The following is a 14,294-nucleotide window of genomic DNA, read 5'->3' on the forward strand; positions in this document are numbered from 1 at the left end:
GTGTGTGTGTGTGTGTGTGTGTGTGTGTGTGTGTGCGTGCAGGAGGGGAGGGACGTTATTTTCTGGTCTTTTTCTGAGGCTTTATTTGACAGTTATACAGTGGAGAAAGACAGGAGACACATACAGTAGTAGACTGTGTAGGGGAGTGTCATGCTGCTATCGAACCATTAGAGCCCATGGGCCATATTTTGCGTGTCTTAAGTACCAGGTCTTATGACTTAACTTAAGACCTGGAGGCGTGATCAATGCCATTTGGCTATTCTGAGTGGCCAAACAGCATTGACCACGCCTCCAGGTCTTAAGTTAGGTCATAAGACCTGGTACTTAAGACACGCAAAATATAGCCCCATGTGTTATGTGCCCGAACCACTCGGCTATCGGGTAGGCCCGCCACATTGTGAGCTTGTAGATCATATAGTTTTGCTATTCGGGTGCAGTACTAACTAAGCATGCACCCCTTGCTATTCATCTTATGATATATAGTATATAGTGGTAAATGGGAAATCTCTAGGTACATGACTATTGCGATGATCCCGATTCAGAGCTACGATTCGATTATAAATCGATTACCGATGCATCTCGATTCCAATAGGATTTATTTCCCCCTCACTGTGTGACTAATAAACAAAGTGCTTTCTAATGATCCATAATGAAACAGATGATTACATTTCTCGCGAGTGCCGTGCTACGAGTTTGTAGATCTGCTATTTTTTGATCTGAAAATGTGGTGCAAATCTTTGAATATATATTCTTTCAGAGCGAACGTTTTTAACTCAAATCTTTGCTTCTGAAGGGTTCCCTGGAACAACATATTTTCAGATGGGGGTTGGCGGCCAATTACATATATTCTTGGGGGTCCTTGACATGAAAATGTTTGAGAACGGACATAGAAACATGGGTTCTTCAGAAAACCGTCAGGTTTTAGAAGACATTTGTAGAATCGTCCTCAGGTCTAAATGGGTTCAAGTAATTTACTGTACAATGAGACGGTTATGATTGGAAAATGAATTATAACATAAACAGCACAACAGGACTGAATTATAACGGCACAACAGGACGGCACACGGCCTAACATGTTGTTGCACTGACTGTGCCCACAATGACCTCCGTCCGTCTGTCCACAGTCCTCCAGAAGAAGCGTATGAAGAGGAGAGGTGGCTGGGACAAGGCTGGGGGTCTAATAGAAATCCTCAAGGCCTGTCAGGAGATCACTGCTGGTAAAGGTATGACTCGCTCTCACTCCGTTCGTATCCATCTAACAGAGGCAGGACTCACTGTCTCTCACCAACTAAATGGAACAATAAAAGATGCTCGCAAGACTGACTCAGATGCAATTTCTCATGTTTATTTGAGAAGAACGCTGACGCGAGACAGTGGCCTTGTGGTTAGAGTGTCCGCCCTGAAACTGGGAGGTCGGGGTTCGATCCCCGGCCGGGTCATACCAAATGGGACCCAATGCCTCCCTGCTTGGCACTGGGGTTTTTTTTTTTTTTCAAATCAACTAATGATTCCCGAGCTGCGGCTCACCACTCCAAGAGATGGGTCAAATGCGGAGAACAAATTTCACTGCGGTAACGTCTGTGACTAATCGTACGACTTTGACTTTGGCGATTCGGCAGTAGCCATCTTCAGAGCTGACTCTGCTCTGAAGAAGGCTACTGCCGAAGCGCGTCGGCGTTCTCAAATAAACGTGAGAAATTGCATCTTAGCCAGTCTTGCATCTTTTATTTTGGGAGTGCCGCATTTTCCATTTAGTTGGTTTATGAGTGAAGTCATTTTCAAAGCTGAGCACCCACTGCCTCAACCAAGGGCAGTTTCCAGAGGGAGCGCACACTGTTTTTTCTTTCGCTCTCACTCTGTTCTTCACTCTTATTTGTTTTTATCTCCGATTTGCATTAAAACGTCAAAGTAGGTAAAAGCCCGGTCTGGGTTTGACAACAGCAGGCATGTCTAATTGACTGCCACTGTGATGTGTTTGTCTTTCGTTTATATTAATGGTTGTTTTGCATGAATCAAGTGTCACACCATTATGGGATGTTTTTAACACTTTGTACTTTACTAACGCAGGCGTCTGTATTATGTCTGTCTCACCTGGAGTGGAATGCTACACAGTATTTAAACGTTTTGGTAAATACTGTACCTCACAGTTCATTCTGCTACAATACAAGGCTATAAATTCCGGTGTAAAACGTTCGGAAAAGGTTTTAATTTACAGTATCCAGTGATGAGGATGCTTATTGCTGCAGATGTGAGACCACATTGAGAATGGTCTATATTGTTCATATTTTATGTTTATATTACAGATTTGACCAAAAGCCTTCTAAAGCGTGAGTGAAGTGAAATTGTCACAACATTTTTACACCCTCTTCCACACCAGTTGACCTGTCCAGCTGGGAGCAGAAGATCCAGAGAGACACGGTCGCGGAGCAACTCGACAGGGATCGGTCGGACGAGGGGGCGGAGTCTGTGCTAATGGAGCACCAAAGTGACGTTGCCATGGAGATGAGCGGCCCAATGAAAGAGCTCTATAAGGACGGCGTCCTCACGTTAGGATGCATAGGTAGATAATCCATGTAACTCTATAAGGACGGCGTCCTCACGTTAGGATGCATAGGTAGATAATCCATGTAACTCTATAAGGACGGCGTCCTCACGTTAGGATGCATAGGTAGATAATCCATATAACTCTATAAGGACGGAGTCCTCACGTTAGGATGCATAGGTAGATAATCCATATAACTCTATAAGGACGGAGTCCTCACGTTAGGATGCATAGGTAGATAATCCATATAACTCTATAAGGACGGAGTCCTCACGTTAGGATGCATAGGTAGATAATCCATGTAACTCTATAAGGACGGAGTCCTCACGTTAGGATGCATAGGTAGATAATCCATGTAACTCTATAAGGACGGAGTCCTCACGTTAGGATGCATAGGTAGATAATCCATGTAACTATAAGGACAGCGTCCTCACGTTAGGATGCATAGGTAGATAATCCATGTAACTCTATAAGGACGGCGTCCTCACGTTAGGATGCATAGGTAGATAATCCATGTAACTATAAGGACGGCGTCCTCACGTTAGGATGCATAGGTAGATAATCCATGTAACTCTATAAGGACGGCGTCCTCACGTTAGGATGCATAGGTAGATAATCCATGTAACTATAAGGACGGCGTCCTCACGTTAGGATGCATAGGTAGATAATCCATGTAACTATAAGGACGGCGTCCTCACGTTAGGATGCATAGGTAGATAATCCATGTAACTCTATAAGGACGGAGTCCTCACGTTAGGATGCATAGGTAGATAATCCATGTAACTCTATAAGGACGGAGTCCTCACGTTAGGATGCATAGGTAGATAATCCATGTAACTCTATAAGGACGGAGTCCTCACGTTAGGATGCATAGGTAGATAATCCATGTAACTATAAGGACGGAGTCCTCACGTTAGGATGCATAGGTAGATAATCCATGTAACTATAAGGACGGAGTCCTCACGTTAGGATGCATGGGTAGATAATCCATGTAACTCTATAAGGACGGCGTCCTCACGTTAGGATGCATGGGTAGATAATCCATATAACTCTATAAGGACGAGGTCCTCACGTTAGGATGCATAGGTAGATAATCCATGTAACTATAAGGACGGAGTCCTCACGTTAGGATGCATAGGTCGATAATCCATGTAACTCTATAAGGACGGAGTCCTCACGTTAGGATGCATAGGTAGATAATCCATATAACTCTATAAGGACGGGGTCCTCACGTTAGGATGCATAGGTAGATAATCCATGTAACTCTATAAGGACGGAGTCCTCACGTTAGGATGCATAGGTAGATAATCCATGTAACTCTATAAGGACGGGGTCCTCACGTTAGGATGCATAGGTAGATAATCCATGTAACTCTATAAGGACGGGGTCCTCACGTTAGGATGCATAGGTAGATAATCCATATAACTATAAGGACGGGGTCCTCACGTTAGGATGCATAGGTAGATAATCCATACAACCACCTCAGTCATTTATGACGGTGGTTTTCAACCCTTTTCATATCAAGGCCCATTATGTATTGGGCATTTGAGCCACAGACCACCATTTGATGACATTTAGCCTCTCGGACCCAAAACTAAAGAATATTTTGTTGTTGGTTGTTGGTTTTTTCCACAATTCCATGCTGTGTTGATGTTGGTAAGATAGGAGAGATAACAGGCAAAATAACAATTATACTACATTCTGTAATTGTGCAATTAAGTAATGCAGATGTTTCATTCATGGTTTCATTTTACGCTCTCAAGAGTTAAAGATCTATAAGGGTCCATTTGGTTACCAACTCTCCATCATTTAGCTGGGGGACCAACTGGAACCTCTTCAAGGACCACTGGTGGTCCCCGGACCACTGGTTGAAAACCACTGATATAAATCACAGAGCTATAACTCATATAAAAAATAATGTCTTCCTCCTGTCTCTCTCTCTTCCAGGCTTCCCCAATGTCGGCAAGTCGTCTGTGTTGAACAGTCTGGTCGGGAGGAAGGTGGTGAGTGTGTCTCGAACTCCAGGCCACACCAAATACTTCCAAACGTACTACCTCACCCCCACAGTCAAACTGTGTGACTGCCCTGGACTCGTCTTCCCCTCCCGTGTCATTAAACAGCTACAGGTACGTGTGTGTGTGTGTGTGTGTGTGTGTGTGTGTGTGTGTGTGTGTGTGTGTGTGTGTGTGTGTGTGTGTGTGTGTGTGTGTGTGTGTGTGTGTGTGTGTGTGTGTGTGTGACTGTGTGTGACTGTGTGTGTGTGTGTACACTTGTGACCTTTACTGCGTGTGTAGACTTGCATTCGGTGGCTTGTCTCTTCTAGAATAGCGTGCTCTATCTCTCTCTACCTCCCTCTCTCGTAAAGAAATCCTTCTTGGTGATTGGATTATTGATGATATATCTCAAAGACTGCATTTCCAAGCCAATGTTTGAAGTTTGTTTGGTTGCTATAGTGACCTCCTTTACAATACATCAGGGGCCTGATTTGTATACTTGTTTCTGCTTTCCTTTTGATCTGCGACCCTACCTTATAACTTTGATCCTTCATCTACAGTACAGTACGCCATCTTCATGCTTAGATGTGGGCCTTACCTTTGATCTTCATTCCATGCCATCCTCCTGCTAATTTTACAGATGTGGGCCATGTCCTTGGGCCATGTCCTTGTGTATAGTGTTGATAACTAAATAACAACTAGACTAAATATACTGACAATTTTGTCAACAAATAAAAACTAGGCTAAAATGTTAGGGAGGGACTAGTGGAGAAGAGATCCAGTAGAACTGAAAGACAGATCTACAAGCTCACAACATGTCGCAGCATGGATATACACACAAAGCTGTGCATAGGAAGGGCTAGTGCCCCTCAACAAGTAAACTAGGTTTTAAAGAAGAAAATCAGTTTGTAAAAAAAAAAGTCTGGAATTTCTATATGGGTGAATGTTTTTAATTCACACTGTGCAAATGGGGAGAATTAGGAGACAATGTGCAGACAATAAAGCTTTCTGTTGGAGGCATTATAAAAAACTGTGTGTGATGCTATTTATTATGAAATGATCCGTGTATACATTGCTGTTCTGTTCCATAACTAAATGTAGTTTAATGAATAGTCTCAATTCTCAAATATAAATGAAAAGTAAAACAACGTGATCAGAAAGGGAAGGTGTGCACTTATCTCTCCCCTGCTCTCACATGTTTGTGTTCCGTCTCTCCGCTGTAGATCCTGTCTGGTATCTACCCGATTGCTCAGCTGCAGGAGCCTTACACAGCGGTGGGATACCTGTGTGAGAGGACTCCCTTCTTGTCTGTGCTGAAGCTCAAACACCCCAGCCTCCACGACGTAAAGCCACATCTACAGCAGCAGCAGCAGGAGGAGGAGGGGCAGGGCTCTGCGCAGCACAGCTGGACTGCTTGGGACGTCTGCGAAGGTATCGGGTCTCTTCTAAGAATTTTACTTCCTTTTGATGTTCACTCCAAAATGTGTCTCCGCTTGAGGGTGTCTGGGTGGTGCAGGACGGGGTACCGTGGAGAGACTGGGCTTTGTTTCCTCCACGGTGCCTCCAGCTTGGCCGGGTGCTCCAACGAACTGCAGGAGGGAGAGGGTGATTATTTGGGGGGGTCCCAAGAAAAGAACAGCAACTGAATGGCTGGAAAATGAAAATTCTGAGTTTAGCATAAACTTTCCTTCATTCTTTTTGCGCCGGATCTGTATATATACGGACCCCGCCGCTAGGTGACGTTATATCCCAGGTCCGTATATATACGAACCCCAATGTATACTCTACGTCTATATAATGGTTGAGTCCCACGGCAGCTTTTAACATTGGTCCGGTTGCTATGGCAACGCCCCACAGTTAGCTGCATTAAAAGAGCTAATGATTATATCTGGTTTCAGTATTTATTTATGATGTATTTTCTCTATTATTAAGGTTATTGTAGCGGTCAATTTGTATCGGGTGTGGGGCGAGGGTCACGAGACATGGCCAAAGCCAAACGTTGAGAACCCCTGGAGTAGACATATGTATTAGGAGGGGGGGGGGGGGGGGGGGGGGGGTGGCGTTGGGTTTGGGGATAGACAAGTTAGTTGTTTACAAACATTGAGACTGCACGTGCGCATCTAAATCATGCTGATTCTATGTAAGCCGATTCCCAGCAGATTCCCAAACCTGTTGTTTTAAGGAGCGCTCGTTTTGGTTCACTCAATGTCCTGTGGCTTGTGAGGCGGGTCCCAAGTGAGACACTGAGCAAGTGCACGCACCAAGCAGTCGATTCCACTTTCTGCCTGGCATCCCTATTTTAGGCGAATTTAACAAGCTTTAAAAAATAGGAAAACACAATTAAATGCAACTAGACGAGCTTGTAGATCGTCTATTTTCATTGTGTGATACCATTTTACAATGAAATATAAAAACTCCAATAAAATCACATTCCACACTCTTATTATCTCCAATTGGACTCCAATCTGTCTGTTTATCCACATGCAATCCCACCAGGAAGCTGACTGGCCTCTGTTGCTTTAACAAGAATACTGTGGGCCACAAATTGGCCTTCATCGAACATCCATTGACAGAGCAAACAAGGAATTATTTTAGTGATGGAGAAATAGAACAATCGACAATATTTTCAGTTCTTTTCATTACTTTTATTCTTCTTTTCCTTGTTATTTTCCAGCATTTTAGTTTTATTGCTGATACTTATGGTGAGAGAGATCGAACCCAGCACCACAGGAAGAATGGTTACTGCAGTGATAGCTAACGGGGATCCTAAAGAAAGAAACAAAGAGAAGTGGGGGGGGATCACGTGCGGCCAAGCGCCTCAGGTCGGAATCGAACCTGGACCAGCTTTGGAAAAGTATTCATTGTGATGCTGCACTCTTACCAGGCGAAGCCCCCCTTTTAGTGACACTTTTTATGTGTGTGTTACTGTTTACCCTCTCCTCTCTTTTGTCATGCAGCCTGGGCAGAGAGACGAGGCTATAAAACGGCTAAGGCGGCTCGGAATGATGTCTACCGGGCGGCTAACGGCCTCCTAAGGCTGGCCATTGATGGGAGAATGTGCCTGTGTTTCAGGCCACCTGGATACAGCTGCCTCAAAGGTGAGTTGGAGTTGTGAGTGCTTGACATTTTAGAAAGGGTAACAATGTAAAATGCTCTTTACAGTTCAGACAAGGCTTCTTCTCAGTGGCGTGCACAGACATTTAGAGGGGCAGGTGCTCAATTGGAAAAAAAAGGGCACTTTGTGCAGCGCGTGGAACTGGCCGGTTGCCTTAATAGTGTGAGATTTATAGATTGTGGGGCCTAAATAATATATTAGAAGCTTTTTATCAAGAATTGATCAATGTTACCATGGTCCACATACTATACAGTGTAACTGTACAAAAAATAATAATAATAAAAAAGGGGGTGCTCTAGCACCCCCTAGTGTCTATCTGTGCACGCCACTGCTTCTTCTTGTTCTGCATGGTGTTGGAGCGCAATCGATATGACTCGACTCATGTATGCTCTGACTGGTTCAAACCAAATTTGATCAGTCACATCCCACAATTTCCGTCCTGAGCCCCGTTCATTGCAGATTGTTATTATATTATTATTTCAACATTCCCTCTAGCTACACAGAGAGTTTGACCATGTTCTCATTAACTCATTCTGTTTGCATTGACCATTGATCTACAAGCTCATAGCGCGCCACCGAGTGGCGCGCTACAAGCTTGTAGGTCTGCTATTTTTGAAAAATTGAAAAAGACGCCTAAGGGCTAGTAGTCTATACCAGAAAGACGCCTAAGGGCTAGTAGTCTATACCAGAAAGACGCCTAAGGGCTAGTAGTCTATACCAGTAAGACGCCTAAGGGCTAGTAGTCTATACCAGTAAGACGCCTAAGGGCTAGTAGTCTATACCAGTAAGACGCCTAAGGGCTAGTAGTCTATACCAGTAAGACGCCTAAGGGCTAGTAGTCTATACCAGTAAGACGCCTAAGGGCGAGAAGCAACCTCGCCCCAGTTTTGAGTGACTGACTGACGGACAAAAATGTACGACTACGATTTCATAGTAAATGCGACCTGCGGTCGCAATAAGAACCAGTAAGACGCCCTGAGGGCTAGAAGCGACGTCGCCTTAAAGGACAGAAAGGTAGGGTGGGGAAGGATCAACATACGGAATGTCAGAACAGGTCAGCTCCATATATGGACATATAGGTCATGATCCAGTCTTCTCCATGTATGGTTAATATCCAGGGTTAGATGAGGTCAGTGTCCTGTCGTGATCTTCATATATGGAGATGGCCATTTATCTGTGGTGTGACGTGTTTCGAGGCGCGATGCGTCATCATATATGGAGGCGTGATGTCACTAGGCGTAACCATATATGGAGGCGTGACTGACGGACGGGAGATGCAGGTTTTCATAGTTTATTTCATTTGGACACAAAGGGCTGTATTTTGAGTGTCTTAAGTACCAGGTCTTATGACTTAACTTAAGACCTGGAGGTGTGGCCAATGCTGGTTGGCCACTCAAAATAGCTAAACAGCATTGGCCATGCCTCCAGGTCTTAAGTTAAGTAATAAGACCTGGTACTTAAGACACTCAAAATACAGCCCAAAATGTGGTGCCAAAGTAAGCATTTAGCTTAAGTGCACAACCAGTGGTTACTTTACTTCTCTCTACTCACAAGTGACCAGAAGTCCTCCTCTTTAGCTCTGGCCTTCAATTCAATATCACATTGAATTTCAACAATCTCCATGTCAACATCTGTAGCTCTTCCCTTGCAATTCTCCGTTGAGATTGTTGAGTTTTGTCTAATATGCATGGTTTGGGGCCGGTCCGTCCAAAGCCGAAACAGCCGGTCATGAAAAACTCAACGAGTACACACTGCTTTACTGAGATCTGATTGGCTCACAGTTTTAGGAATCAACGAAGGCTTCAAGCCACGGTGTTGGCTTGGCAGACAAATCTATTCGTGTTTCGATCGGTTGGTTACCCCTGTTATATAGAAACTACAATATCAATGATAGAACCGATAATATTGCCCCTTCTATTTTTTATTTCTTTTTTAGCTTTTCTCTGTGATTCTACAATTCCCATAATGGTTTTGGTTGCATATCAGAGACAGAAAACTGCTCTGTGTTACTGTTATGGGTGCAAATGGAGTGTTACCCTACACCAAACATAGAGATAAAATCAACTGGCATAGTGTTTCAGGTCAATAGGGACATTCTATCACCCTACGTTGATTAGACAGCACAGTCACTTGAAGTAGATATCTTTAGGATAGCAATTGGTTTCTTGAACTCCAAACACCCCTGCCTGTTTCTCTAATTACACGCGATTGGGTAATGGCTTCTAGCTGACCTTACTCCACAGCTGAGGCAGCACTAACAAAGTGTAATGTCTGATTTAAACTTTGTTACACTAGAGTGTCGCTCGTCTTAAAGAACGGATTTTCAATAGAATAACGCAGGTCAACGTACAAAGTATAGCGCAGCCGCCTGGGTAGCGAGACTACTCCAGGGAGAGCTCACTCAGATCGGTTGATTGATTGATTCACAGAGCACTGGGAAAATCACCCCGACCTGCCGGACATCCTGGCCATGCAGGGGCGGACGGAGGAGGACGAGGGGGCGGCCGAGAGGGACGAGGAGGAGGACGGGGAGTCCAGCTCCGAGGCGGAGGAAGAAGAGAGGGACAGGGACGCGGACGATGATGAGGACGATGGGGACGATGAGGACGAAGGGTTGGGAGGCCCGGGGAGGAAGGACGACGCGCCGTCGTCATGCCTCTCTGTCAATATGTTCGACATTCTTCAGGAAAATGATTGCGAGTGATGGCGGACGGACGGACGGATGGATGTATGGTGTGGTCTGGCCAGCGAGGAAGAACAAGGGCATCTCTTCTCTCCTCAGCATCTCCCTGTCCACCCACCAGTGCACTATCATTCCTTCGTCATTTTTTCTTTCTTTTTTTCCTTTTCTTTTTTGCATTCCTTCCTCACGTCGTCTGTCTCCCATCATCAACACTCCTATCTGTCCTCCTCGCTGTTACTAACATCTCTGTACATTAACATTATCCGCTTCTATACATTTGCCCTCCTTGCCCCACCGTCCCCTCCATTTCATCATTGACTATGTTTACACGGGCACCAGTATCCCCTTTATATTTGCAGGCATGACACCCTCATCCATCCATAGTGTTAAAACCCATCCACTGATTTATTTCGCCCAGTATTCTCCTGTTGCCAAGGTCTTTTCAGACGGATATCTTAACAGCTCATTGGCCTAGAACTGGAAGTGAAATGGTCTAGGCTAGATTAGCTGCAGTCTTTTTATCATTCAGTTATGAGCCGTGAACATCGCCGCTTTTGATCAAAGAACTCAATCTGGGAAAAGAATCCGAGATGAAAGGGTTTTAAAATTTCAGTTAACATTGAAGTGGACGGAGGGCAACTCTTTCACCGACGGACCATTCCTCTTTCGCTGACGGACCATTCCCTGTGTAGCGATCACCTAGCAACGGAGACGCTGCTAAACGGTGATCTGGGCACTGAATCAAAAACATTTTTAAAGCCGTTACAGCCGTCCTTGGCAGATGGAGTCCAAAGTCGGGAAAGTTGTCCTCGGCAGTAGATGAGTTAAGATAAATAAGTGTCCAATTTTGAGATTATATATTTCTACCAACCTTGTATTTTCAGTGACTTCTAACAGCCAACGAGCATCCAAAGTGATCGCGGAATTCCCTGGTTGCCACTGGAACCAATATATCTTTATGTTGTTATCTTTACCTTGCATCGCTAGCTACCAGAAAATTGGGTAAATAAATATAATATATTGAATATGACCTTAGTTGATGCGTTAGTATTGGTATACTGGTGTGCATGTAAATATTATATCTTCCATAATGTAGAGAGACCAGTGTATCTCTTCCATGCCGTACCTCTGCTTTGCTTCTTAATCCATGCAACTCATAACTTTTTTTCCCCCCTCAGTATTACTATTACGACGATTAGGTTTGGTTTTGGGTTTGGTTTGAGAAATTGTACCTGCATGCGGTTGTTTAAAAATAAAAATCTCCTTTCAGCTCATTATACAATCATCCCACTGTACAATCCAATCCATTCAGATCTATTCAATCTGTTCAATAAGTGACCTCAAAAGCTTATAATGCCAAAGGTAACTAAAAAGGCAACTCAACTGACTGTGGTGTCAGTTTTCCGAGGGGGGGTGGGGGTGGGGAGGCAGTCATGTGGCTTCCAGAGAATAGAACCAACGTTTCGCACATTAAGCCACGTTTTGGGTGGTTAATGGAGTTATTGGACCTGTGTTTGGTTCTTGTTCCTCCTATCCAGTTGTATCAGCTTGGTTGTGTGTTATTTCAGTTAGCATGATTCTACCTTTCTCAGTGGTGTAGTTGAGAGTGTGGGTTTAGAACAGTGGTTTTCAACCAGTGTTGTTTTTCGTCGACTAAAACTAAACAAAAAATGTTCGTCGACTACCTTTTTTCATTGACAAAAAATAAATAGAAACTAAATAAAAACTAATCTATGATGACTAAAACTAAGACTAAATATATCGACAATTTCGTCAACAAATAAAAACTAGACTAAAATGTTAGGAAGGGACTAGTGGACAAGATATCCAGTATAAGTCATTTTACACTTGGTTTATGCTGAAAATAGCCGATCTACAAGCCCAGCGCGACGCGTTGTGAGCTTGTAGATCGGCTATTTTCAGCAAGTGTAAAAACAGTCATTACGACGGCATCAAGCCCCGCCAAAATACATTTTAGTCGACTAAATCAACCGTAGATTTAGTCGACTAAAATCTCATGACATTTAGTCGACTAAAACTAGACTAACACTAAAACATTCCAGGTGACTAAAATGTGACTAAAACTAAGTGAAAACTATTCAAAAGACTGACTAAAACTAAAATCAAATTTCGATGCCAAAAACAACACTGTTTTCAACCTTTTTCCAATCAAGGCCCATTATTTATTTGGCATTTGATCCACAGACCACCATTAAATGATGAGGTTTAGCCTCGCAGACCCAAAACAAGAATATTTTGTTATCGTTGGATAAGGTTTTGTCCAGAATTCAATCATGCTGTTGGCAAACGTTGATCAAAATACATTCTCTAATTGTGTAGACTTCTTGCTAATTAAGTTATGCAGATGTTTAACAATGATGTAACTCTTGAGAGCGTAAACGGGGTCCATTTGGTTTCATTTCATGCTCTCAAGAGTTAAAGATCTATAAGGGTCCATTTGGTTACCCCCCTCAAGGACCACTGGTGGTCCCCGGACCACTGGTTGAGAACCACTGGTTTACAAGGAAGAGATACGGATCATTTATGGCTGGACAAGATTCCATTTTCAAGGGTCAGACAGGAACGTTCTATGACTGTGACTAAACGACTAAACTCCTTTAATTCAGCAAGCCATAAAGAGAGAGAGAGAGAGACCAGACTATTTCACACATGCTTTGTTGCTAGTAAGTCATGGTCATTTAACAAACATCTTCAAAAAAATATATTTTCTTGGCAGTTGCACTCCATCATACTGGCATGTTTCCCCCAATCTTCTCACTCATTCTTTCACCGCTCTCTCGCTTTTGAGAACACGGACAATCTCAAATGCCTCTCTCTCTCTCTCCTCTCTTCCTCTTTTGACATATTGGCTCATTGCTACAATCCTGGAAGTGCTGTAGTATTGTGTGCTGGCATAATTAAACATTTCACTCCAAGGGGAACACCGTCTACACTAGCACAGCGCTGTGTTACTGTGTAATACATCACTCTGCAGCCAGCCACACCATCGGTACTATCTACTGTATAATGTTAAGAAGTCATTCAACTCTACCCTGCTGTCTCAGACACGGTCGTGTCGCTCTGGACTATTGTGGGAAAAATCTTTAAGAACTGACATGTGAAGTTTTGGAGAGCTTTTGGTTTATTGTGTGTATGTGTGAATGGTTTGAGTGCACAGTGAAATACGTGTTCATTTATCCTTTTGTAACTCTTAAGTCAGAGTTAAATTAACACAGGATTTGACTGTGTACGAGGTGTGTTTTTCTTGGACTATTTGTTGCATTCCTCATTTCATTCCATGCCTATTGACATTGAACTGGATTGCTCTTTGCAATAAAGAATAGTCATTTAAACAAACTGTCTTGGTATTATGAGGAGTTGGAAAGCACTCTTGAGGCTATTATGTTTTTTTTCTTTTTTCCTACTTTGCATTTGCACAAGAGCCTTGTAAGAAATAGTCTGCAGTAACAAATATATTGCTTAATGTGCAAGAGAGAGCCCATTAACCCATGCCAACACAATGGCTTGGACACATTTAATTAGATGTCTAAGCATGAAAGTGGTCTTTATATACTGGGAGACTCCGAGATGTTAATTTATTCTCAGTAAGAATAGAACTGTATCCCAATAGCTATGCTGTAATAATGGAAGGGATTTGCACAAGGTACAGCGATTGTAATGAAATGTTATGAGCTTGGAACAGCACTGTTCCCCAGGCTAATTAAAGGCCTCCATAGCCTATTGCTGGGTGACTTTCCATGCAGTCACATATTTCATCATTTGAAGGCAGATATCATAAATAAATAATATTTTGTCTTTACCAAGAACAAGCTCAGAGCTCAATGCTATGAATTGACTCAAGCAAAAAACCATTGCTCCCTCAAACTAGCTTCAGTATTTTAATTAAAAAAAGACAGAAAGATGCAGTTTGGGTGTACACTTTAATGCCATCATCTCACG

General features: G+C 43.2%; 1 protein-coding gene across 1 annotated transcript in view; it reads left to right on the forward strand.

The window, feature by feature from the left end:
- gnl1 (guanine nucleotide binding protein-like 1) overlaps positions 1-13,691 on the forward strand; it is a 31,544-nt gene extending 17,853 nt beyond the window's left edge. The window contains exons 7-12 of the mRNA XM_079503293.1: positions 1,125-1,223; positions 2,378-2,560; positions 4,490-4,668; positions 5,760-5,967; positions 7,494-7,634; positions 10,081-13,691. Of these exons, the coding sequence (XP_079359419.1) occupies positions 1,125-1,223; positions 2,378-2,560; positions 4,490-4,668; positions 5,760-5,967; positions 7,494-7,634; positions 10,081-10,355 (1,085 nt within the window). The 3' untranslated portion in view covers positions 10,356-13,691. The remainder of the gene's footprint in view (positions 1-1,124; positions 1,224-2,377; positions 2,561-4,489; positions 4,669-5,759; positions 5,968-7,493; positions 7,635-10,080) is intronic.
- The last annotated feature ends 603 nt before the right edge of the window (positions 13,692-14,294 follow it).

The sequence above is a fragment of the Electrona antarctica genome (assembly GCF_951216825.1).
Source record: "Electrona antarctica genome assembly, chromosome: 6".
NCBI lineage: Eukaryota > Metazoa > Chordata > Actinopteri > Myctophiformes > Myctophidae > Electrona > Electrona antarctica.